At 57.8% G+C, this 22986-nt stretch overlaps 7 protein-coding genes across 7 annotated transcripts; 5 read left to right on the top strand and 2 right to left on the bottom strand.

The window, feature by feature from the left end:
• Positions 1–973: 973 nt before the first annotated feature.
• HRG_04534 (lanthionine synthetase c-like protein) lies at positions 974–2197 on the bottom strand (the record flags this gene model as incomplete). Its single annotated transcript, XM_044863005.1, has 2 exons — positions 974–1187; positions 1242–2197. The coding sequence occupies 2 exons, from the start codon at positions 2195–2197 to the stop codon at positions 974–976; spliced, it is 1170 nt and encodes a 389-aa protein (XP_044721619.1).
• An 808-nt stretch (positions 2198–3005) lies between these two features.
• On the top strand, positions 3006–4450 carry HRG_04533 (etoposide-induced protein 2.4 (EI24) domain-containing protein; the record flags this gene model as incomplete). Its single annotated transcript, XM_044863004.1, has 8 exons — positions 3006–3100; positions 3158–3233; positions 3294–3759; positions 3822–3853; positions 3915–3988; positions 4065–4135; positions 4190–4286; positions 4384–4450. The coding sequence occupies 8 exons, from the start codon at positions 3006–3008 to the stop codon at positions 4448–4450; spliced, it is 978 nt and encodes a 325-aa protein (XP_044721618.1).
• Positions 4451–6560: 2110 nt separating this feature from the next.
• On the top strand, positions 6561–6903 carry HRG_04532 (uncharacterized protein; the record flags this gene model as incomplete). The annotated part of the gene is made up of 2 exons (XM_044863003.1): positions 6561–6623; positions 6730–6903. The coding sequence occupies 2 exons, from the start codon at positions 6561–6563 to the stop codon at positions 6901–6903; spliced, it is 237 nt and encodes a 78-aa protein (XP_044721617.1).
• Positions 6904–6999: 96 nt separating this feature from the next.
• HRG_04531 (uncharacterized protein) lies at positions 7000–7968 on the bottom strand (the record flags this gene model as incomplete). The annotated part of the gene is made up of 1 exon (XM_044863002.1): positions 7000–7968. The coding sequence occupies one exon, from the start codon at positions 7966–7968 to the stop codon at positions 7000–7002; it is 969 nt and encodes a 322-aa protein (XP_044721616.1).
• A 2829-nt stretch (positions 7969–10797) lies between these two features.
• On the top strand, positions 10798–11891 carry HRG_04530 (uncharacterized protein; the record flags this gene model as incomplete). Its single annotated transcript, XM_044863001.1, has 2 exons — positions 10798–11636; positions 11693–11891. The coding sequence occupies 2 exons, from the start codon at positions 10798–10800 to the stop codon at positions 11889–11891; spliced, it is 1038 nt and encodes a 345-aa protein (XP_044721615.1).
• Positions 11892–13473: 1582 nt separating this feature from the next.
• Positions 13474–14131, top strand: HRG_04529 (l-rhamnose mutarotase domain-containing protein; the record flags this gene model as incomplete). Its single annotated transcript, XM_044863000.1, has 2 exons — positions 13474–13687; positions 13905–14131. The coding sequence occupies 2 exons, from the start codon at positions 13474–13476 to the stop codon at positions 14129–14131; spliced, it is 441 nt and encodes a 146-aa protein (XP_044721614.1).
• Positions 14132–20521: 6390 nt separating this feature from the next.
• HRG_04528 (uncharacterized protein) lies at positions 20522–22578 on the top strand (the record flags this gene model as incomplete). The annotated part of the gene is made up of 2 exons (XM_044862999.1): positions 20522–21170; positions 21248–22578. The coding sequence occupies 2 exons, from the start codon at positions 20522–20524 to the stop codon at positions 22576–22578; spliced, it is 1980 nt and encodes a 659-aa protein (XP_044721613.1).
• Positions 22579–22986: the final 408 nt, after the last annotated feature.

Here is a 22986-nt window from a genome sequence, read left to right as displayed (position 1 = left end):
ATTGAAAACAAATAAACAGATGAAAAGGAAAGAAGAAATATGACATGGGCGTTGAAATATGATGGGTAAAAATTTATAATAAAAAATATTGGACAAAAATTGATAAATAGTAAGCAAGAATAAATGGTGTCTCCGTCTCGCCATGCAGCACGTCCATGCCCACCTCGGGGGGCGCTTCATTCCCGCCATGCACGCAACCATTCCTGTTTCCTTGCCGTGGCTGTTGGATCTCTTGGTCGGCCTTTGACTACTTAAACTTTCAGGACCCAAGAGAAATGACGTCTTGATCGTGGAATTGACGCCTCCGTGACCCCACGACGACCCCGTTCTTCATCAGACGCTGCCCTGAATGACATCATTGTCTCCCGAGCCATGCTCTTCACCACCACAGTATGACGGCATCTCAAGCTCCGCTACTGTGTCCTCATACCCGTTATTCTTCGCCTCGTGTCAAACGCCTTGCCCTGTCGCCAAGATCCGGACCTGTCCCACTTGGCCACGCTTCTAGTGCCGCATGCTCGGGCACCAACAGCCGCATGTAGGCCGTCGAGATTCACCCTAGTCCTCGCCGACCAACCAGAGAAGAAAAGGAGAGAGAAAAATCGGCACCTCATGTGCCGCCGACGAGGCTTCAGCGGGTTCCGCCGAGTCATGTCCACAAGCTAGACACAAACGGCCGGCCGGGCGAATGACGGTGCGCGGCTCGTCGACGCCGAGGCGCCCCACAGACTTCCGAGGTAAAGTCTTCTTCGTGTCGAATCGCCGGCCACGAAATACAGCTGACAGCCCTGTTGTCCCCGTTTGTGCCTGCAGGCCGGGTGGCGGTGCCGTCACGGAGCTGCTTTTGCCCGTAGCGCAAACCTACAGTTGCACCAGACCCTGACGCGGTTCAAGCAGTAGCAGACTTGGACCAGACGCGGTGGGCAGAACCCCTAGCTCACCATCCAACGGCCATGGACTCGATGGGCGGTCGCTAAACGTCGGTGAAGAGAATCAAGCCCGGCTCATGCTCCTCGCACACCGACCACGCCCAAGCTGCACTGGGCCAGTACCCCATCACGGCCGACAGCTCACTGCCATAGTGAGCGGGCTCGAACATCGTGGCGTCGTCCTTTCTCGACTCTTCAAGGGCTTCGGGCGTCGCCTGCGCCAGGAAGTGCTCTCGCTGCGGGCCTTTGGCAAGGACTCTGCTTCGCTGGTTAACCCTACAGCCATGACACTGACAAACCTGATAAGCTTACAGTCCGTTTCCAAAGAGGCCGTGGCAGAGGCTCGGCTCCTTCTTGAGAAGCCCTTCGCTCCAGACCAGCTTGCGTCCCCTCTCAATGGCACTGTCGATGCGATCCTGGAGATGGGGGAAATGCGGCCGCAGGGCCTGGAGTGCGTAGATGAAACCCGGGGCGCCGTGGCAGAACTGGACTTGACTTGGGCCCTTGTTTGCCGCGGCCTGGACTTTGCTCGTCTGTAGCCAGTTTCCCTCGGGGGTCTGCAGGTCCAGAAGCTCCCGCAGTGTATCGGCCAGTTGAGGAGCCATGCAGGGGACGCTGAGCACGATCTGGGCAATGTTTCCGACATCGCCGTGGGCTGCGCCTAAACACCGAACCCCCTGGTAGAGCCAGTGGCCCTGGCCATCGTCATCCATGTCCATTGTTCGCTGGGCAAGCTCATATATGGGAGCGTCGAGCAGGCTGGCGCTGTCGGGGACCCAGTGGCGCACCATTCGGAGGATATACAAGGCCCCGGCCCTGCCGTATACCCATTCGGCTGGGAAGCGCTCGTCGTCCTTGGTCGCGGCCGGTTCGAGGAAGGGCGGTATGTCTTCCAGCAGGGTTCTCACGTGGCTCTGCTCCTTTGAGACGCAGGCCCGAACAGCGGCGAAGGCAAGCTTCTCGCAGAGGATGCCACCTCTTCCATCGCGCAAGACGAGGATGCCACGGTCTCCGTCAAGGTACCTTTTGGCCCAGAAGAGCAGATCCTGGCCCCGTGGCCGCAGGTCTGGGTGACGGGCAGACATCTGGAGGAGAAGATAGGCGGCGCCGGTCGGACCGTACACGAGACCTCCGAGCTCGGCGACGTCGTACTTCTCCTTGGGCGGCAGCCTGTTGAGCATCTCGTCGAGGCTGGCCCTGAGAAGGTCGGCTGGAGCGGCCTTGAGCGTGCGCGGCGGCATTGTGTTGGGGATGAATAGTTGCTCCATGATGAAGAGTAAATGGAATGCCTAGACGAGAGGATATGAGGCTGTAGTTGGCATGGTAGCTACAAGTCTGTCTGTCTTGTCGAGGTCTTGTCGAGGCTAGAAGGCCCAGAATACCAAGTTGAAGCGAGCGTCCGCATTCGGAAGTCATTTACCATCTCTGGCCGCACTATCCCCTCCCACCTTGGCTTGGCCCGGAATTGCAGAGAACTTCCGTTGCATGACGAGATGTAGTCGGGCTCAAGAAGCAGCTGTACGATTGTCCATCAGGACACAATCGCAGCCCAGAGGTTCATGCTGTCAAGACATGGAAACGGGAGATGCAGGGTAGGCAGATGCAGCCAGCAGGAAGCCTGGGCCGACTGACGACTCGCTGGACGACATATCAGGCCGGATGCGTCGATGCCCACGCTGCACCATACACCATCCACCTCAATCAAGAAACCCAAGCTCGATCTTGCCCGCGCATTTCCTCGTGATGGGATGAAGCGAGTCTCCGCATCGTGTTTCTGTCAAGAAAATAAAGTCACTTCTTTGAGACAACTGAACATGCACGAAGCACCTCCCTGTACGTACAGTACGTACCTACCTAGGTACCTAGGTATCTACCTGGCTTCACGTGGTGGGTAGGTACCAAGGTAGTTCCTGCATACCTCTATGACGACACCTTCGCGAAGGTGAAGACTCCCTTCTCAACAGCCCTTCGAAGCCACAACTTCACTTGTTGCAGCTGCACAGCTTCTTCAACTCGAGTCGCACACATTTCATTACCCGACACCTTGCCCGACTCCAAGCACTTGACTGATCGACCATGGCCGAGCTCAACGCGCCCGGTGAGACGTCGGGCGCAAAGTCCAGCAGGAGCCGCGTCGTCGGCTCGGTGAGCGGGAAGGCCCAGGAGGTCCTGTAAGCCTTCTCCCACCCAGCATTGTGGCACGCTCTTCTTCTGACATGGCCTCGCAGTAAGGAGGACTACGACAAGGCCAGGGCCGTCGCCCTTGATGCCCTCAAGAGCCGGGCTTACCTCTACCCCGTCAAGGTGGCCATCCATCTCATCATGCCATAACCAAAGAAAAGAGCTGACCGGCATCCATCTCAGGGCATCATCTACTTCTTCACCCACCGCTCCCTCTGGAAGCCCTTCGTTTCCCGCATCGGGCCTTACCTCTCCCTCTCCGCCGCCGTCATCGGCGGAATGTTTGCCTTTACCTATCTGCCCCAGCTCGCCGTCCTCGTCTTTGTCAACGGGCCCCTCGCCGTCGTCACCACCGTCCTCCTGGTCCTCAACGAGAGCTCCACCATTGTCAACATCATCTCCCGCAACTGGATCCTCCAGGATGCCATCCTCGACACTTTCGACGGCACCCTTGTCGCCAGAAACGCCACAAACGTGGTCCGCGAGGGCCGTGAGATCAAGTCGGGATCCGAGCCCATGCAGAGGCTGGGCAAGATCCTCAAGAGCCCCTTTGAGCGCTTCAGCCCAAAGGCCCTCGTCCGATACGTCATGTATCTTCCCTTGAACTTTATCCCCGTCGTCGGCACGGCCATCTTCATCTTCCTGCAAGGTTTGCTTCTCCCCTTGGATACTAAACCTTGGGGCGAGCAGCATTTTCTGACATTCACCAAGGGCGCAATCGTGGCCGACTGGTTCACGACCGGGTCAGTTTGCTGCACGACATCAGATGACGTCAACAACCTGCTAACAATGATGTCATGACAGTACTTCCAACTCAAGAAGTGGTCGAGGTTTCAACGATCGGAGTGGCTTGGCAAGCACATTGGCCCCTACACAGCGTAGGTCCCAAGCTCGTCCATACTCGTCGTGAGCGGTCAAGCCGCCAATTTCTGTTGGCTAATGTCTCTCGTCCAGGTTTGGGCTCGTTGCCACCTTGCTCGAGATGGTCCCGCTGGCCTCGTTCTTCTTCACCTTCACAAACACAGGTAGGAGACCTCCCACTTACCTTTCATTTGCTCCGAGACAGCTAACAGGCGAAGTTGGGGCGGCGCTCTGGGCTGCCGACATCGAGGCGCTCGACACGTCCATGACTGATGACACTGCCCCGACGTTGAGAGAGGCGGCGAAGAAGGTTGAGTAAGCGATTGCATCAACAACCACCCAGGGGGGAGAACTGGTAGAGGCAACTCTGAACATTTGGGGTGGAAAACTTCCAAGTGCCGCTATTCTCCAGATCACAGAAGCAGGATGTTGAGAGCCAGCTGTCGCTCGTCGAGCGCGCCAGGCGAACCGGCCGTTAAGTGAGATGATATTCTGGAAGGAAGCGGACTTGCATGCGTGCACACCATCATGACTAAACAACGACCGAGCTTTCACGACGACTCTTATGCATGTCTTTAGTTGAGCAAATTTCAAATTACATTGCGTGAACAGCCACACTTTGCTCCTGAATCGAATCGGGGCCTGTCAAACTGGCAAAAAACCGGTATACCAGGCAAAACAGGGGCACCCTCATTAGAGGTGCTATTAACGCGTATTATAAGTCTTTGTCTTGCTGACAGGTCCTGTCTTCAAGGCGGAAGCGGCCAGAAGTTTGGTTTTGCCCAGCAAACTACCACGAACCGCACAAAGTCGTGCAAAGACAGGGGCTTGAAGGGACAAGACTTTGGTATGAGGACTGACAGCTGGGATTCTCGCCGAGTCAGAGCTGGTGCTGTGTTTGTGAGCCGTCGCACAATGTCGGTTGGGGGTGGTACACGACGGCTCCGAGCAGCCTGTATGCATCAGCCTGTGCCACAGACCGTGACAGACACGCTTCACTAGACGACAAGTCGCGCCGTATCTTCTCTGCTAGGCCTCGAGACAAAGGTGGTGGCCTGTCGTTGAGACATGTCGACGGCATGACACACACCTCGGCATTTGAAGGCAGGAATCGGTAGCCAACAAGGCACTGTTGCTCGGAATCATCTGCCGGAGTTTTCATAGAGTCAAAGCCTCCCATACTGTCCGTATAAGCCAAAAAGAGATGTATCAGACTGGATTGACCTAGAAGAGGCGAGGGCCGGTATGCAACCGGCTTGTCTGGATCTCAAAGCTTGCTCTAAGCTCATGATAATCAAGGGGCTATACTGGCACCGCCATACCAGGTCGACTCGGGTTCGATGACGAGAGAGGAGGGAAGGGGTTCATCGGCTCCCCCTTTCATTTCATTCAACCGCCCCAGACCACCACCACTTTGTATCACGGACAAATCTGCCAAGTCGCTGGCGAGGTGTTGCCCTCCATCGGCTCGGCATGTTCGAGCGAACTGGTGCCGCATAAATGCCTTCCATCGTCAACGGCCTCGAAGAAGTCCCAGTGGCAGCCACGCCACCCCTTTCCCCAGTCTTGGATCAGCCCGGTGGCGGGAAAGCATCCAGCAGCTGTTGCTCCTTCGACCCGGGCTTGCCCTGCTCCTCCTCGGGTGCAACAGCCGCAACAGCAAGGCACTTCGTCCCTCGTTCGTCTCACCCGGGAAACGAGGCGAGGCCTCCGGTTTGCAGCAGTTCGGTCGATGAAGTGACAGAAGCCTCGAGGCAGCAAACTTCGGCAGTGCTCGACAGAGGGCGGGCTGGAGTGTGTTCTTGGTACTTGCTTGACAGCTGGCGGCTTATCAGGCAGCCCTCGACGCTCAAGCAGTCTGGCTGCCTCGCACTTTCCTTTCCCTCCCCCAACACGTGAAAAGCCGGCACACCCTCTTTTTGCTCCCACATTTTTCGCATCTTCTTTTTCTCCCTTCTCCTCATCCTCCTTCACCATTTGCACTCTTTCCTTGCAGAATATCCTTTCTCCTCATCTCTTCTCCATCGTTGCGCCTGGCATCATTTCTTCCGTCTCCGACCTTTACATCTTATCCTCCTATACTTTGGAGACAGCTCGCCTCCGACGCCAGGGCAACATCCCTTCAAACAAACGCCGTCCTTGTCTGACGGATACATTCGTTATTCTCGCCGTTTGCCCTTGGATATCGATCGTCAAAATCATCACTAGGGAACAGGTAAGTGCGAGGTGCTGGGCAAAAAACATACACGTGCTGATCCATGGCAGCTCAATATCACCTGTCATCATGGGGCATTTGGCCCCTTCGTTCTGCCTCTTGTCGACACTTCTCCTATGCTTCTGCCTTTCTACCGTCATCGCCCATCATGGCAACCGACAGCCTGATGCCGGCTCGCGACCGGAGGGCCAGGATAGTCATCGGTTGGAATCTCCCGGCACCTTGCCTCAATACTACACTCAGCCGAGCTACGCCTACGACTCTCCGCCTCCCTATGCAGCCGTGACGTCTATCTCCGTTTTCACCTCGGCCTCGAGCGAGTGTGAGTTGGATACAGGTCTGCTTAGATGCGTGGAAGCTTATTCTATCTCTAGATGCCTCTTCAGATGATTCAACGGACCGGTCAACTGCGTCAGCTGCCGCGCAAAGGACCGGCAGTGAGTCTGCGGGATCTTCAAGCAACGGATCAACCACTTCGGGGCCTACAAGTATCTCATCTGTCACAGTTACTTCGGACACAACCGTGCCCTTTGAAGATTCCAGTTCCACGGCTCCATGGATGACGACGTCGGTGACCGCTTCGCAAGCTCCAAGCCTGTCAGAGACAACAAGGGAGAGTTCACAGGCTTCAAGCCTGGCATCATCGACGGTTCTGGCAGAGACTTCAGCCATGCTCACTGGCGGACGCTCCTCGTCTTCTACGCCGCAGACAACTGAGTCGTCGGCGCCGAGTTCCACGACACTCATCCCTTCTTCCTTGGAATCTCTCACAGGAGAATCGTCCGCAACGAGCGGCATGTCAAGCGAACCGTCTCACCTTGATTCCTGGACTTCTATCAACACGGCTACGCCTGAAACGTCTGCATTGCCGTCGTCATCGGCTGTTGGAAGCACAATCCTGTTGACAGTGACTCGTGTAATATCCATTACTGAGTCTGCGGCGACTCCGGACGAAACACTCTCTCGCGCCTCTAGCTCGTTGAGCCCAGAGGCTTCAAGCTCCAGCGTGCTTTCGTCGTCGTCAGTCCCAGGCACTAGCCCTCCGCTACGCTCCCTTTCTTCTCTGGTCAGTACCACAGTGGTAAGCGGAACCGCGCTTTCTGGAACGCAGCACGGAGAACCAGGGTCTACGCCAGCCACGAGCAACGCGGCCACTCCAAGCTCTGATAGGCCGTCCACAACCATGACGGGCTCAGTAGAATCTTTCAGCACCTCTGTTCTGTCCAGTTCCAGTGCTTCAACCTTGACAAGCTCTTTCACCTTGACGGGGGGTGACTCCACGACGCCGACATCGAGCTCGCTATTCGACGATTCAAGTATCTTGTCCACAACAAGACAAACGGAGTCGGAGTCGCTCTTTTCAACCGCGGTGACAACATCCACGTACAACTCTTCAATCTGGATCTCATCCTCGGCAACAGGCACACCAGCCAGTAGCCTGCCCTCGTCGTCGATTCGCTTCATCACGTTGACCTCTACACTTGTCAAGACGCCGTCTACATCTTCCGAGCAAGACAAAGGATCAACTTCTGCAACGGGAAGTCGAGACTCGTCCATGTGGACCAGTTCAAATCTCGCAGCGGAGACGGGAGAAGATACGAAAACCACGCCCGGGAGGACGGCATCGGCATCTCCAACAGATACGGTCATAACGCTATCCATAACGTCGATAATTGTACGCTCCTCCAGCTCGGAACTCTCAGCTTCGAGCACCCCCCCAGATTCGGACTCAAGTGCCTCCATCGCCTCGACGTCAACGACGGCCTCTGGATCTTCGTCCATGACGCTCTCCTCAAGCCTCACCGAAGCTACCTATCAATCGTCATCGTTTGTTCCTAGCACCAATTTGACCTCGGATACCTACACCTATACCTCTCCAAAATCTCCCTTTCCTAGAGTCTCGACCCCGGCTTCTACAGATTCAACACGAAGTCCCAGTGGCGCCCCCACCACGTCTGGCGAGCCGCAGGAGAGCGACAGCGCTAAACCACCCATTACAACAAGCGGTCCGAGTGCAGGCTGGACTACTGTCAGTTCTGGGAACGGGAGCAGGTCGGCACCGTATCGCAACTCTACTTCGGGGTCGTGGATCACGCGGACGATCGTATCTACTGTGGGGGGTTCCTGGACTTCCAACGACGCTCAGCACGGATCCTTGGAAACGGTCGTGAAGACATTGACGCTCAGGATTGGCTCCTCGGCAGAAACTAGTTCTGTCAGCAGCACCGACGTCGACAGCACTCGCACAGGTGTCGGGGCCGATTCGAGCGCACCATCCATAACCTCTTCATGGTCGAGCAGTGGTCCGCCATTGTCAACAGCGTCAGACGCCACCTTAAGCACACATTGGGCGGTCGGTAGCTCCCGGGTTCAAACCAGGACGATCACGTATACACCCCCCGCATCGTCCAAGCCGGCCACAACTGCATCGTCTGGGCTCGAGCACGGTTCAACCTGGGCCCCTGGGAGCAGCTCGGCACATTTCCCGCTGTCGTGGAATTCGACAATGTCGCGACCAACCATGGGGGGGACGGCTTGGACGACCGGTGCGCCGTCGACCTGGTCCAATAGCACCAGAGTGGGCACGGACAATGCGACAGGCGTCAAGACCCTGACGAGAAGCATCGTCTTGACGCTGACGCAAGTCCCGGATTCCACAACTGCAGAAAGGTCGCAATCGACATTGTGGAATAAAGCGACCGTGTCTGCCGGAGACCCTGTGGAGCCGACCGCCCAATCGTCGACAAGACCAGGCAGCACTCAAGACAATACGTCGTGGCTTTCAAGTACCACAGACACGCGGACGACGAACTTGTCGAGCTCGGTATCGCGGATAGGCACCACCAGAGTAGCATCAGGGACAATAAGCCTCACGCGAGTCATCCTCACAAAGGTTACTTTAACTTTGCGATCGGGTACCACTGAGATTCTTACGACTGTTACGGTCGGTCCAACCAGTGCAACGTCGGCGCGGTCAACGGCCACAAGCTCTACGGCCTCTTCCGGAGATGGCGAAGGCGTGCCGGCAGATGACGGCTCAACTGACGGGGCAGATGAGACGACGGGGAGAAGCAATAGCTGGAGCACCAGCATGCAAGCTGACACGACGTGCACAGAGGGATTGCCACATCCGTACTCATCCTCGGAGGGCCGTGAGGGCACGGCTTCCTGTACTGCAATCGTGTCGGGCATGACGACAATGACCCAGTGCGCCGGCGTGGCGACAGCGGCCAGTTGGACGACTGCGACGGCGGCCTCTGGAGGCTGCGCATCTTCGAGGTGCCGCGACAGCGAGTCGGACGCCAAGGGTATGTCGACGACATGGACAAGTAAGGCGTCGCCCAGAGGAGAACGCGGAAGGTTGACTGACAAATACGCTTTAGCAGGCTCGTCGTTCCCGCAGCCGACAACCTTTGGGACATCGGTGACGAAAAGAGAAGCGGCCTTGGAGTCGCAGGAGCTGCTTCGTGGCGGCTCCACGTCGGAGACACGATTGCCCGGCAACCCGAACTATCCGTGGGGCGGAGACTCGCCGGCGCACCGTCGCCAGAACGTGACGGAACTCGGCCATGGCATCATGAGCGGGGTGCAGGAGCAGTCGAGATGGGTCAGCAAGATTGTTGGAAGGCTCAAGGCTATGCTGCTGTAATGGACTGAAGAAGGCCCGCTGCTTAGGGCAGCCATGGGTGGACAGCCGTCGGGAGGGATTAGTAACGAGGTTTTGCCTTGAGCGGCGCACTCCGTACAGTCGTCGGTCGGTACTTTGCAGAAAGGGATTGAAGCATCAAGAGTAATTAGAGGCATGGTGCATGAATGTCCTTGACAGTGCCGCTTCGCACAGGCAGTAATAAGTCGAGGTACGTAGCCGATGGCATGGATGCGAGGCATTAACGTGGCGAAGCCTTCCCAATGCAGCAATGCAAAGGAATGAGACCCGGTGCTAGACTGGGCAGAGGTATAAGTTAGTACCTCCAGTACCGTCGAGATGCATCGATAGGTCGGTCGGTACCTGCGGCATGCAGACGGATCCAGGAGCCCGAGGTAGCTAAGGTAGTTATCTTTTTTTGCTGTTTTGAACTGTAGGCAACACGAGGCCGTTGATTATGGGTACTCTGTCAGCGAATGCGGTGATGGATGCGATAAACCGCTTTGTACATGCAGGGTTTCAGCCCAGCACAAACAAAAGAGGGTGTCTGAAGGTTCCCTGGCAAGGGCTGCGGGTGTAGAGCGGTATCGAGACTGTCGGGAAACTTTGGAGCAGGGCTGTTAGGGCGCGACTTGGGCGCCCTCTGACGCTGCATTGCAGGAGGCGCGCGCGTCCCCCGGCCCAGGAGTCAGGGTCGGGGTGGATCCAATGCCTCTGAGACGCCACCGGCAGCGCCCCCAGGGAGCGTGAGTCGCCCTCTCGTACATGTACTTTCCGGGATACAAAGGGCAATTCCCTCGCCCCTCTGCGCCATTCTTTGCTCCTCCATCGTCATCTCCCGAGGAGAAGACTTTATCCTACAACCAAACAACTCGCACACTTTCATCACCCGATTGATCCCTTTTGTTTCCCTTTTCTTTACGTTGAGAAACCACTCGACTGCGAGTCGCATGAAAGCCATCGCCATGTTGCTCAAGCCCCTCGCCTTCGCGGCCACGGCTGCTGCCTTCGTCATTGTCCCCGAGATCTCCGAGGCCGACCGCGACATCCTCAACGGCATCGTTACGGCGCTCCCCGTCGAGTCCGAGTCGTTTGGGCTGGCCGACAGCCTCCAGGCCCAGAGCGTCAGCGTCCCCTGCCCGCAATGCAAGGGCCGCGATAGCCATCTGCAGCTCGACTTTGCCGTCGAGGAGGGCGCCAAGCTGAAGCTCAACGGCTTTGAGCTCTACCCCAACGCCGATCCTTGGGGCGGCGACCTCACGGCCACCCTCGTCAAGGAGAATGGGCAGGAAAAGGCAAAGAGGCTGGGGTATAGCCTGGTCGTGGAGCCCGTGGCCATGGACGCCTACCAGCAGATGCAACTCATCAGCGTCAAGCTCAGAGTCATCGAAGTCGGCGGCCAGTTCGTCGAAGGCGTCCCCGCTGTCAAGGTCGAACTCATCCGAGCCATCACCGAGGACCTCGCCATTTCGAGCGTCGACGTCGAGAAGGCGACCGACGTCAAGTGCAGCTCCGTGTGGTGCCGAGTCCAGGACCTGAGCCTGGAATTCTCAAAGGCTTTCGAGTCATTCAAGGGCTGCGTCGGCGGGCGGAAGCACAAGGGCCAACACAACCCCGGCTTCCACAAGGGCGAACCTCAGCAGGAGAGCGCGGACGCCGCTCCCACGCACGGCGACCGCCCCGGCCACGATGGCGAGGAGCGTCACGGCCACCGTCACAACTGGCGTCTGCTTGTCAAGAACATTGCCTCGCACATCTTCCTGCCCGTCCTCATGGGCATCACGGCTGGTGTCGGTGTCGCAGTGTACGTTTCACCCCTGAAGGCGCACGCCGCTTTCCTCATGCTGACAAACGTTCCAGCCTCGCCATGGTCCTGTGCAGCGTCGCCATTCGCCTCACCAGGCTCGTCAGGAACAAGCGCACCAAGAAGGCCGGCGGGTGCCGCAAGAAGCACTCGTCGCGCCAGCAGGCGGCCGACGTCGAGAAGGTCGGTCTCATCGAGGAAGTGGATGCCGAGGACGTGCCACCCGAGTACAAAGACGACGAGTCGAAGAACTAGGTGGAGGATGGGACCCCGGGCCGGTTGGACGAGATGAAGGTCGCGGACGGCGGAAGGTTGGCACAGTTCATATTTCATAGAAACGGAGGGGTTCAGGCAGTCTGCGACACGCGGTTGTACAAAGCATCGATCGGGCTTGTGGCTACATCCGGTGGTCCAAGACAGCACCGGGGCGGCGGCAGGGCAGATGTCCTGAGGCTTGTCTCTGGGGCCGAGCCTTGGATATCGCATTCGCTCCTTGACCTCTGCGGCGCGCGCGGTTGGCTTTTTCACTGTCGTTGATGAGCTGCGCGTGGACACGGCACTACATTCCTTTTTTAGGACAGAAAGATTATTTCCTAGCGTTCCTGCTGGTCGGCTTCGTGATGATTTGCCCGGTGTGGGCCGACGGATAGCGACAATGTGCATGTATGCATGGTCGTCTGTGCATGGTGATGTTGATAAGTTGAGCTGTTCGACAGGCAGGGCGGCACAACTGCCGAAGCCATGCACGTCGGATACACTTGGCTTCGTTTCGTTGGGCGGGCCGTTGGGTGGTCTGTGGTTGTAGGCGTTGCCGTCTCTAGAGGAGCGAGGGCAAAGTGACATTGCTTTTGTCGTTGGAGCATGATGACGAAACGAGGACATGCCGGCATTGCGTTGTGCTTGGTAACTAAGGGGTAAGTAAGTAGGTTGTAGTGCTTGTGCCTTGTGCCTTGTGCTTGTGCTTGTGCTTGCGTCTGTGGAGGTATTATTTAATACAGTATGTATAAGCGGCTCGTGTGGATGCATTCGAGGTTGAGGATACGCAATTTGCTCGGCGACCCGAGCAGAGCTCACGGACCTGACACGATGATTTGGCTGCTTGGGCACTTGGACTCGGGCAACGCCGAGCATTCACGCCTCGCTCGGCCCCGACAAGACTTTTGAGTTTCCCCAGTGCACGCCAAAAAAAGATGTGCATCGCCTGCTGCCGGCCAATAATGCATGCACATGGCCCCTCTCGCGCGTGGCTGGCGGGCCAGCTCTGGCTGGATCCTCTGCTGCACCTCGACCGCCCAACACGTTCCCGCCCCTTCCGACCCAGCGCGGGGGAATTCCTGCCCGGCTTGCCTGGGGTACTCGCCTCCCTCCGCATCTCGCAAAGGAGGGGGGGTTGAGGGGGACGCAAAACGCCGCAACGTCAGCGCTGAGAGGAGGGGAACCGTGCTTCTACCCACAGCTGCGCTTCGTCCCTGCAAGTCGCCTCGGAACCAAGGACCGCGCGCCAGGCGAGAGACCACACGAGGCGGAGAAGGCTGACGGCTGCTGCTCCCAACTGCTCTCTCTCTCTGTCTCTGTCTTCTCCCTGTCTTCTCCCTGTCTTCTCTCTGTCTTCTCTCTGTCTTCTCTCTGTCTTCTCTCTGTCTTCTCTCTGTCTTCTCTCTGTCTTCTCTCTGTCTCTCTCTCTCTCTCCGTCTCCATTGTCGACGCCGTCCCATCACCTAACCTGTGTGTCCCGAGCTCACTCCGCGCCTCGACGCCGACCGACTAGTCGCCTCGGCCAGTGTCCAACCTAACCACCACCCCTGATCTTTCGCGCGGCTCGTCGCGGAACCTTGCCATGTGGCAGCCCCAGGAGCCGACGTTGGAGCCGCCGCAGTCGCCGCCGGGCGCGCATGTGGACGCGGGCGCCTCGGCGCGCAGGAGAAACCCGGGTCGACGATTCGCACAGGTGGTTCGGCTGAGGCCGGAGCGCGTCGCCGAGTACAAGGCGTGCCACGCCCGCATCTGGCCCGAGGTGGCCAAGCAGATCAAGGACTGCGGCCTTGAGGATTGTGAGTCGCGCGCGCGCCAGAAAGTCCTTGTTTCCCGTCGCAATGGCAAACCCTGATTCTGCTTTCCCTTTCCCAGGTTGCGTGGGGCAACTTGTCTCCTGCACCAAGTCCTCTCCACGCACCCAGCCCATCCCTTTCCTCGATTGACTCTCGCTCTCCTCGGTGTCGCCGCTGCAGACATAACAAGGGGCTAACTGACGCCCTGGCCCGTCAACAGATAGCATCTGGTTCGACGACAAGTCGAGCCTGCTGTTCGCCTCCTTCAAGTACATCGGCTATGACTACGCAGGCGACATGCAGCGCATGGCCGAGAACCCAAAGGTGCGCGAGTGGTGGAAGATGACGGACAGCTTCCAGGAGAGCCTGGTCGAGGGCGCAACCAGCTCCGAGGCCGGCGAGCCCGGCTGGTGGAAGCCCATGGAGGAGGTCTTTTACCAGGCCTGACCTGGCTGCTGGCGGATCTTGACGGGCTGGGAGAGGAACGGGCTGAGACGAAAAAAGGCATCTCGGGGCATGTTAAATCATCAGATTGGTCGCAACGGTCTCAACACTGATTGCTGCTCGGCTTGGGCGACAAGGCTGGCAGGTATGTCTGTAGTTGCGCGCGTCAAAGCAGCAGATTCTCATGGCCTTGCTCAACTGGTAGGCCGCTGTTGCCAAGGGAGTACGGCTTCAACGTAATGAAGGAACCAGTACAGCCCACTTGGGCGTGACACTCGAGCTCACCGGCGCAGCTGGAGCCCTACCGCATGAGTGATGCACCAGAGCTGGGGCGAGAGCCTCCTCGGGTTCCAATCCATTGCAAGCCGAACGGCCAGTCATCGCACCGCCGCCAGGGGTGAGCTTCCACTTGGCCCCCCATCAACTCGACACGCAGAAAACGACGCAAGGACGTACGAGAGGACGCAGCTAGGCGGGCGTTTCTCGGATGCCAGCCACGCTCGCATCTTGTCGCACTTGGCTGTTGACGTGGCACTGACCGAATCTATCGCAACGCCATGATGCCGCCTCCCTTGAAGGATAGACTGGGCAACCCGTCGGCTTTCCCATCGGGGGCCGGCTGAATGCGCCGGGGGTCCTGGGTTGAATCCGTGCTCAGGGGCGGGCAATGTCCGCACTCATTGCGTGAACTTGTTTTGACCGGTCAGGATGGCGGTGACACTCGCATGTTGACGCCCACCCCATCTGCTGTCATGCTCCTGAGGCCGGCCGGAGACGCAGACCAAACTCACCGAGCCCGACCAAGAAAGGGCTTCTCCAACACCAGGGTCAGCACAGGCAGGACCTGAAGAGCGAGGGGACTCGGAGGCGTGTGATGACTTTGTGGTCGGTGGGCTTATTCGTGTCCAGGGACGAGATGTTATTGCAGGACAATGGTAATCTAGAGACGGTAGATTCACCAATCATACTGAAGAGTGAAACGATGCCCGAGAGGGGCTGCAGGCGGGAGACCAGGAGTCAGGGAGCCAGGAGCCAGACAAACTTGCTCGTGGGACTCTCGTCCTTGGCTTTGCAACGTGACACCAGCCTACCTTGGGCGTTCTGGGTGTGACCTCGTAGGACTCGGCGGCATTTCCGTCTCAAGTCGACCCGGATGGGACTCTCCTTGTCCATGCCAGAGTTGCCGGATCGGCTCCAGAGGGTGGTCCGGAGGAAGTCCAATGATAAAAATTGCTTCTTGGCCGGGACGACGAGAGTCGAGGCCAGGCGGCCGCCACGGTGCTTGGTTCGGACGCGTTCCAACACAAATGTCGTCTGGTCTATTCACGTTTGCACGGCATGAAACGTGCAAACGCCCATTTCGAGGGCAAATCCTCTCCTTTGCCCCGGTTGGGATGCTATTGCGCGGTCCATGACAAATTTCACCCACCGGCGGCGACTCAGCGACGCCCATGGCGGTTGATGACCCGCCACAGCGCGGGACTGGCCGTCAAGCGCTTTGACCGGTGGCGGGCGAGACTGACTCGCGGCGCCGAAATTCGGCTGGCAGGCTCTGAGATGCGGTGCCCGGTCGTAGATGCGAACAGTGGGTCAGGCCGAGCGACAAGATGAGCATTGTATCACCCTGCACAAGGATACGCTGTCTTGTGGGCGGGAACGGAAATATGGTATGCCAGCGTGTCGTATTACTCGTCAGTCTGCGGTTTGCACGTCGTACATGGCCATACCGTATCCCGCAGCAATGGCCCTGGTTGCCGAGAGACGCCGGGCGGTCACCGGCCATGATGAGGGAGCCCAAGGTGACGAGTAGTGAGATGAAGTTGCTCATGCGACATCGGTTGGAGGGATGCAGAGTAAGTAGACGGCACTGGATCGGGCAAGTTGACGAGAGTGGGAGGTCATGGGCAGCGGAGTCGAGCGAGGAGATAGATGGGCGGATAGATTACAGAGTGTGAAGGATACAGGGCAGAGACGCCACGCACAGGCAAGGACTGGACGTTTTTGATATCATCAGGACCATCGAGGGCGGTTGTGTTAGTCCCCATGTCTCAGTGTGTTAATAAGGGGGCGAGGATGCCTGAGACGACTCTCGGGTGTCCTGCAGCACAGCGATCGGCGCTATTCCGGATCTTTGCCGCTGTCAACCGTCGTGTATTATTTATTGTACAGTACACGGTCTGGCAGACACATGGTGGCGAGGCCAACGATTCATCAAGTCGGGGGGGACTTGAGCGCACCTCGGGTTGCATGAGAAGGGTGGACGGACGTGATGCATATGTGGAAAATGCATGTGTAATTTGTTAGTAGTTACGGAGTAAGTTAATTAATGGCCATCTGTCTGTATTCATGGATATACGTACCAGTATGCATGTATGGGCATGTATGGGGCCTATTAATACCCGGATACCAGGTCGAAACGCTCTAATTAACTACTTACCTGCCTTACTTAGTAATACGTACCGCATTTGAAAACGCTGACCCGCCCGGCGCACCGAATTGTCGATGCTGTCTATTAGCCGGGACTGACGAGCGACGTCTGCACGGCCGGGTACTGCCCGTCTGCGTGATGTACAGTACGGTACGCGCCCTGTCCGGGGCACTCGACGCTCGGCCCCTGCATCATGAGCTCGCGCGCCGCGGTGAAGGCCTGCGAGGTACTGTAATTACAGTATGAATTACAGTATGTTGCTGTTTCGTCGGACGAACAGCCAGGCTCGGGGACGGTCAAACAAACACCTTCTGTCCTTGCACCCGTCCCCTTCTGAAACATACAACTAAATAACTGTGCTCACAGACGTCGACCCTGCCTGCATACGCACGTGCACCTGTGCAGCCTACGTATGCTGTGCTCACGAGTGTGCGGCTCTGGTCAGCGACGATGCAGGAACACGACGCTAGCGTTTCCGCGCAGCCGATACGTCTGCTTACTCTCCATGTCTCCTCATAATAGGTATACGAGCTGCAGTACTTGGCCTTGCGCGACTCCTTGCAATCTGCTCCCGATCCGGGCTGGCAGACAGCGAGCAGGAGAGACTGTCTTGGCTATATCGGTCGACTCCAACGGTCGACTGCAACGGTCGGCTGAGACAGGGCCCCGAAATGGCCTACAACCAACAACCATGACCTCCCTTGGCCGACAAGCTGGTTATGGTTGCAGGCTCAGGCCTACATTTTGCAAGAGTCGATGGCGAGAGTCATCACTCGGTCTTGTTGAACAAGAAGACGACTGCTCGCCGAGGTAACAGGAGAGGGAGGACGCACGGGCAGTGGGTGTCCTGGAGTAAATAAGGGGACCGACCGCTCGCTCACTCATCTATGGCGCGTCCCCGCAAAGCTGTGATATATGACAACCAAGAATCACCTGCGTGCGCCATCCTCCGAGGCTAGTTTTTCTTTGTCCAGGGCGATTGAGAGACGACATGCACGTGTATGGATGCTTTTTTTTCTTTTCCAACCAAGCACCTGCTTGCTTGGTACTGTAAACGTCAACGGTCGAGCCGGAGAATGGGGCGAAGCTGCTGTCCCCGCTTCCGTTGGCCCCAAGTCATTGCCCCGGCGGAGTGGCCGTGTTCAAGGCGAATAGGTAGTTCCCTGGTGACCTGCATGGAAAGCCCATGTTCCGGGGGCGAAAAGGAAGGATAGAGATTAATTAAAGAGGCAAACAAACGCGGCGGGGCTGCCCTGCCTCGAGTGAATGAACCGTTTTCCCCTTGCATCTTCGTTGCATCGTGTACTAGCCAAGGTTGCCATGTCGGCCGCCGTTGCCGAACAGCCTCCGCCGGCCATCTAGCGCGCCTCAGCCATCGGGCTCGCAAATTATGGCAACGCCCTGCAATTCCTCGACCCCGGACTTGCCAAGCTCACGGGCCTTGTCTGGTGCTGCAGATTGCCTTGTCAAAAGCCCTCCTCCCGACCAAAGGCGCGTCTACCTGCGACACTCGTCGACACTCGTGGAGACGCCTCGCCTCGTCTTGTCCTCCCTCACGCTTGCCTACCTTGATCCCACTGCCTCTGGCCAACCTGGTTTGGCTTCGAGTGGCCCAAGTAATACCTACAGTATTACGTCTCTGTTCAATCTTGGTACCACTTCGTATGTGCCGAGTGAGGGTCGCCCCAGTTGCCCGCCGTCCTTCCTCGCCGTCCTTCCTCGTCTTCCTCCTTCCTCGCCTTCCTTCCTCGCCTTCCTTCCGCGCCTTCCTCCTTCCTTTCTTTTTTCCTGTCTCTCTCACCTTCCTCTTCCGCTCCCCGCCCTTCCTCCCCGCCGTCTCCCATCTTTCTCTCGGTTTTTTGCTCTTCTTCCACCTTCGTTTCTGCTGCTTCGCTCCCTCGTTTTCTTTCCGATTCCGTCTCAGGGCGCCATCATCTGGCCTCCTGAGCACGACCAAGGCGCCTCCCCCCGTCTCCACCCTCCTTCTCCTCCTCGAGCCCGTGCCTGACCAGACTCAGCTCAGCTCTCCAGGTAAACCGAATCCCTTCTCCCCGTCCTTTGTTTGAATCGTCCAATCCGCCTTCACAAGCTGTCAGCCGTGCTTTTGACACGATTGTCCTCAGCCCTATTCTTGACACGATTCTTTTCAGCCGTGTTTTTGACATGGTTCTTCCATGACTCCCCCCATCGCTCAAACGGTCGGGGCTCGTGCTTACCGTGCTCTTCTCGCCCTCTCTCAGTCGTCCGGCCCACGCCTCCGTCCACTTGGCGCCCCAATCTGAAACGCAAGATTCATGTCGCCGAGCGCGCCCGCACATCTCGTCGTCGCATACCGCGCGCGCTTTCTAGATCAATTCTTCTTACCTTCTGCATCCAATCCCAAACCCGTCCCAGTCTTTTTGTCGCTTCCATCTTCGTCGAGTTGCTCCTCCGCACCCTTGTTCGACCCGCCATCCCTTTTCGAGGCCGCTCTCGTCTCTTCAAGCCCGACTGTCGCTGCATTCACGCCGCACCATCTGAGACTCGAGCCGTTTCCCGTACGTGATCGTCCATCTCGCATCCTCCCTGATTGTCCCTTCTGCGACCTTGGCCGCACAGGAGTCCTCTGGCCGCATCAGCCGGCTGGCTCTCCAATACCTGCCCAGCTTCATGTCCCCTCGACAGCCCGAGTCATCCTTTTCTATCTGATGCATTCCCCTTTTTTTTACAGTGACTGACAGACAAGTATAGACCTCTGACGCTTGCCCCATCTGTCGCGCTCGTGAGTCCTTGCACGACGGCCTTTCAAACACTCGCTCTGGGGTCAGGGCACTTCTCTTTGTTTCCGCTGTACATTCTCTCGTCTCCACGTACGCACCCTCCTTTACTCGCCACGAGCATCTCCTTTCTTTTTCAGTCCGGGGGACTGGAAGACCGGTCCTGCCAATCCTTTTGCCTCGCCCAATCGCCTCGAAACAGCCGCTCTCTTGATGCTGCACAGCCGCGCCCATCTCGACTAGACGTCGACTTCAGCATACACGAGAGAGCAATACTGGTCATTGTCCCTTCGTCACTGGCAGGCGTGGTGGCGTCGGATCGGGCTTTGCTTCTCTCTGCCAACCAGGCGACGTCGAGGGCCTCTGCCCGTCTTGCTGGGCCATAGATAGGGCTGTCTGTCCATCTCAGGCCGGGTTTCCGGTCGACTCGAGGTGCCTTCTACCTGGAGATTGGAGAGCCAGATGAGTCAACAATACCATGGAAGGGATATGGACCGACCGACGCCAATACCAGGATCCGTCCAAAGGGCACGCGAACGGGCGCAGGCAGGACTGCCACGGGATGCGCTTCCCCTGCGCCAGCTCCAGCAGACGGGTGCAGACTATCCGCTGGGAGACTCTAGAGCCGTCCTGTCCCGTCCACCGCCCGCGGCGGTTGCGACGCCATCAAGGCTCTCTCAGCTCCCGCCCTCGCAGCCCGAGGCCCCGAAGCCGACCAGCATGTCTCGGTCGATGGACGCTCCCCAGTGGCCCCTCCCCGGCCCTTCTACACCCATTGGTTTCACGAATCCAGAGTCAAGTCGGTCGTCGTCTGCTGCACTGTCCCAGCTTGAGCCCACGAAACCACCTCACCCAATCCGCGTTCCCCCCACCTTTAATCCGTCACAACCACAAGGTCCGATTCCCTTTTTCGTCTCCCGCTCAAGCTTGCCTGGAAGCCCGCAAGAATCGATGGACGGTTTCGACATCATGTCACCCGCCGAAACTTCATCGAGGCGGACAACTTCGTCTGTAGGCACGATACCCGACTTCCCCATTCCCGCAGTCACCAACCCTCCTCCTCCGCCAAGGAGAAGTGCCATTCTGGGCCCACCACCGTCGAGCCGTCGGGGGCTATCAACCATGTACTCGAACGCGTCCTTGGTCTCGCCAATCCCGGAAGAGAGCCCGCGGTCGAGGTCGCACGGATCGTATGCTTCGAGCGCCGCCATGCCGGAAACTTGGGGGACGTCGTCGTCACCGTTGGCCAGCCCAGGGGATAGCGCCGCTTTTTTCGACGACTCGTCCTCGGAAAGGAGCAGGGATTCGACGTTGGAAGACTTTGAATTTGAAGACGAAGCCCAGCTGGTCCGAAGCGCAAGCCGGGGTAAGAGGGGGAAAGCCGAGCTCGTCAAGATGGCATCGACCAACGACAAGAAATTGAACCCCTTTGGCGATGGGACAGGATACATCGATGCGTCGTCGGGCGACTTGACCGCGTTTCCTTTGGTCAAGCCAGCCCCTACCGCCAGTCTGTCGAATCTTTCCCAAACCGGCGAGCTGACACCAGACGCAATCTTGAGGGCCTATGCAGCCGCCAGCTTGTCGGACCCGTCGGGGTTACAAGCGGGCGCAGGACCATCATCCAGCACGCCCAGCCAGCTCTCCAACTTGAGACGGCCCCCGTTCCTAGACATGGGTGCCGTGAGAGCGACGGAGGAACGAGGCAGCCTAACCAGTCTGCCAGACTTGATCCGGCGGGCCACACGCTTGGCCTCGCTGATTGACAAGGGAAAGAGGCCGGGAAGTCGCCTCGATGACCTGAGCGCGTGGGGTAGTGATAATACCGGAAGCAGAGACGGGGACGGGTCTCTCTCAGGTGCGTTGGCGTGATTGCTGTTGGCCCCGACGGCCGACCATGGAGCCCAGAACGAAACTGACAATGGACATCTTCAGACATGCTGGCTGCTTTCCCACCTCCCGTTCACTCGCCGCCGAACAACAGCCAGGGCCGGGGCTCATGGGCCCAATCTGGCTCGTGGCCCATGCGATCCAACGAAGTCCTCCGAAGCCACTCACGCTCCCCGAGCGTGCCGTATGACAACGGCGGCAAGAAGCCGGGCCGGCGCTGCTGTGGCTTACCGATATGGGCGGCTATCCTCATTGCCATTGTCGCTTTAGGCATAGTCGCAGCTGCCATCATCGTTCCCCTCGAGTTTTTCGTCTTCAAGAACCTCGGAAACAAGGCCGGCCGGGGAGCCCCGGACCAAAGTGTCGAAAACTGCCGAGACTCCCTGACCTGCCTCAACGGTGGCACCAACGTGGTAACACCAGGAACCTGCTCGTGCCTCTGCACCAACGGCTTCACAGGGTCCAACTGCGCCGCCGGAGGCTATCAAGGCTGCACAACCACGAACCTCGTTGCTGCGGACGGATCCAGCAGCATCAACAACGTGACCCTGGGCCAGGCCATCCCTCGACTCATTACAGGCGCCCAGTCCAACTTTTCTATTCCCCTCTCGGGGACGGATCTCCTGGCCAAGCTCAACGCCGGGAGTCTTTCTTGCAACGCTCAAAACTCCCTCGTCACCTTCGAGGGCCGGTCGACCAGGTCTTCTCAGACAAGCAACGCCATTGCCCAGGACGAGCTCGGCGTAAACGCCGTCTTGTTGAACACAAAAGAAAAGGAAGAGGAGTATTATCCGGTCCTGCCAACAATCATCTTGATTCCTCCCCGCCCCTGGCACTCGCCATATCCTAACGGTGGTCCACCAAAAGCCTCGTCCACTTCAAAGGCACCGGCTCCTGTCGCTCCCACTTTTCAACCCCCGCCGCCGCCCAATTCCGAGAGCACGACGCCACAAAGTACAGTCACGATCCCGCCAATACGGACCACCAATACTCCAAGGACAACCTCGAGTAGCTCGGTGCTGGCCCCCAGCGGCTCAGCACCGCCTCCCATTGGCTCGGCGCCAGCTCCCAGCAGCTCGGCGCCGGCTCCTGTGAACTCCTTCGTCATCACAGAGGACGTTCTAGATTTCGCGCGCGTTTCCGTACTGTTCATTGCGCAGGAGCAAGGCATGGGTGCCGCCGAGACCGCGCAAACGGAATTGCGCCGTTTCTTCAGCAGTGCAAACAAGAATCAGGTGTCGCAGCAGGAGGCGATCAAAATATCAGTCGGGGGCGTGAACTTTGCCAATCTGGTTGACTTTTCCGTCGACATCGGCCAAGGTCCCATTGGGAGGAAGAATCTCAGACGGGCGGTTGCCGACCCCGGACCCGTCTGATGTCTTTGTTGCCCTGATTTTCAAGGGCATGTACATTTGCGACAACCTATTTACGCAGGGCTACTATTGAGGCCCGGCAACCAAACTCTTAATGTTTTTTTGGAACATGTTCGACGGAACATGGCTGTACGAATTCCGAGCTATAATTCTGATGAGAGGTAAGACTTGCTGGCGGCGCGGAAATCTTGTATATACCATTTGGAGGACTCACTTTGTTCTTTTTCATTTCTTTTCACTCTCTGTTTCTTGGTTGCCGCATTTACAAGTCGGAAGCGACATGAGCGTTGGCGTTGACAAAAGAGACGAAAGGGGGGGTTTGGAGATACCATCCATGAGGCTAGACTTGGTACATCAGCAGAGGAGCATTTGCTCCAGTATTCAACGTTGACAAGAGCGCGCATCTTGGCC

The sequence above is a fragment of the Hirsutella rhossiliensis genome, assembly GCF_020360975.1.
Source record: "Hirsutella rhossiliensis strain HR02 chromosome Unknown scaffold00004, whole genome shotgun sequence".
NCBI classification, from domain to species: Eukaryota; Fungi; Ascomycota; class Sordariomycetes; order Hypocreales; family Ophiocordycipitaceae; genus Hirsutella; species Hirsutella rhossiliensis.
The sequence above is the reverse complement of the archived record's forward strand: the minus strand, read 5'-3'. Positions and strand labels throughout refer to the sequence as shown.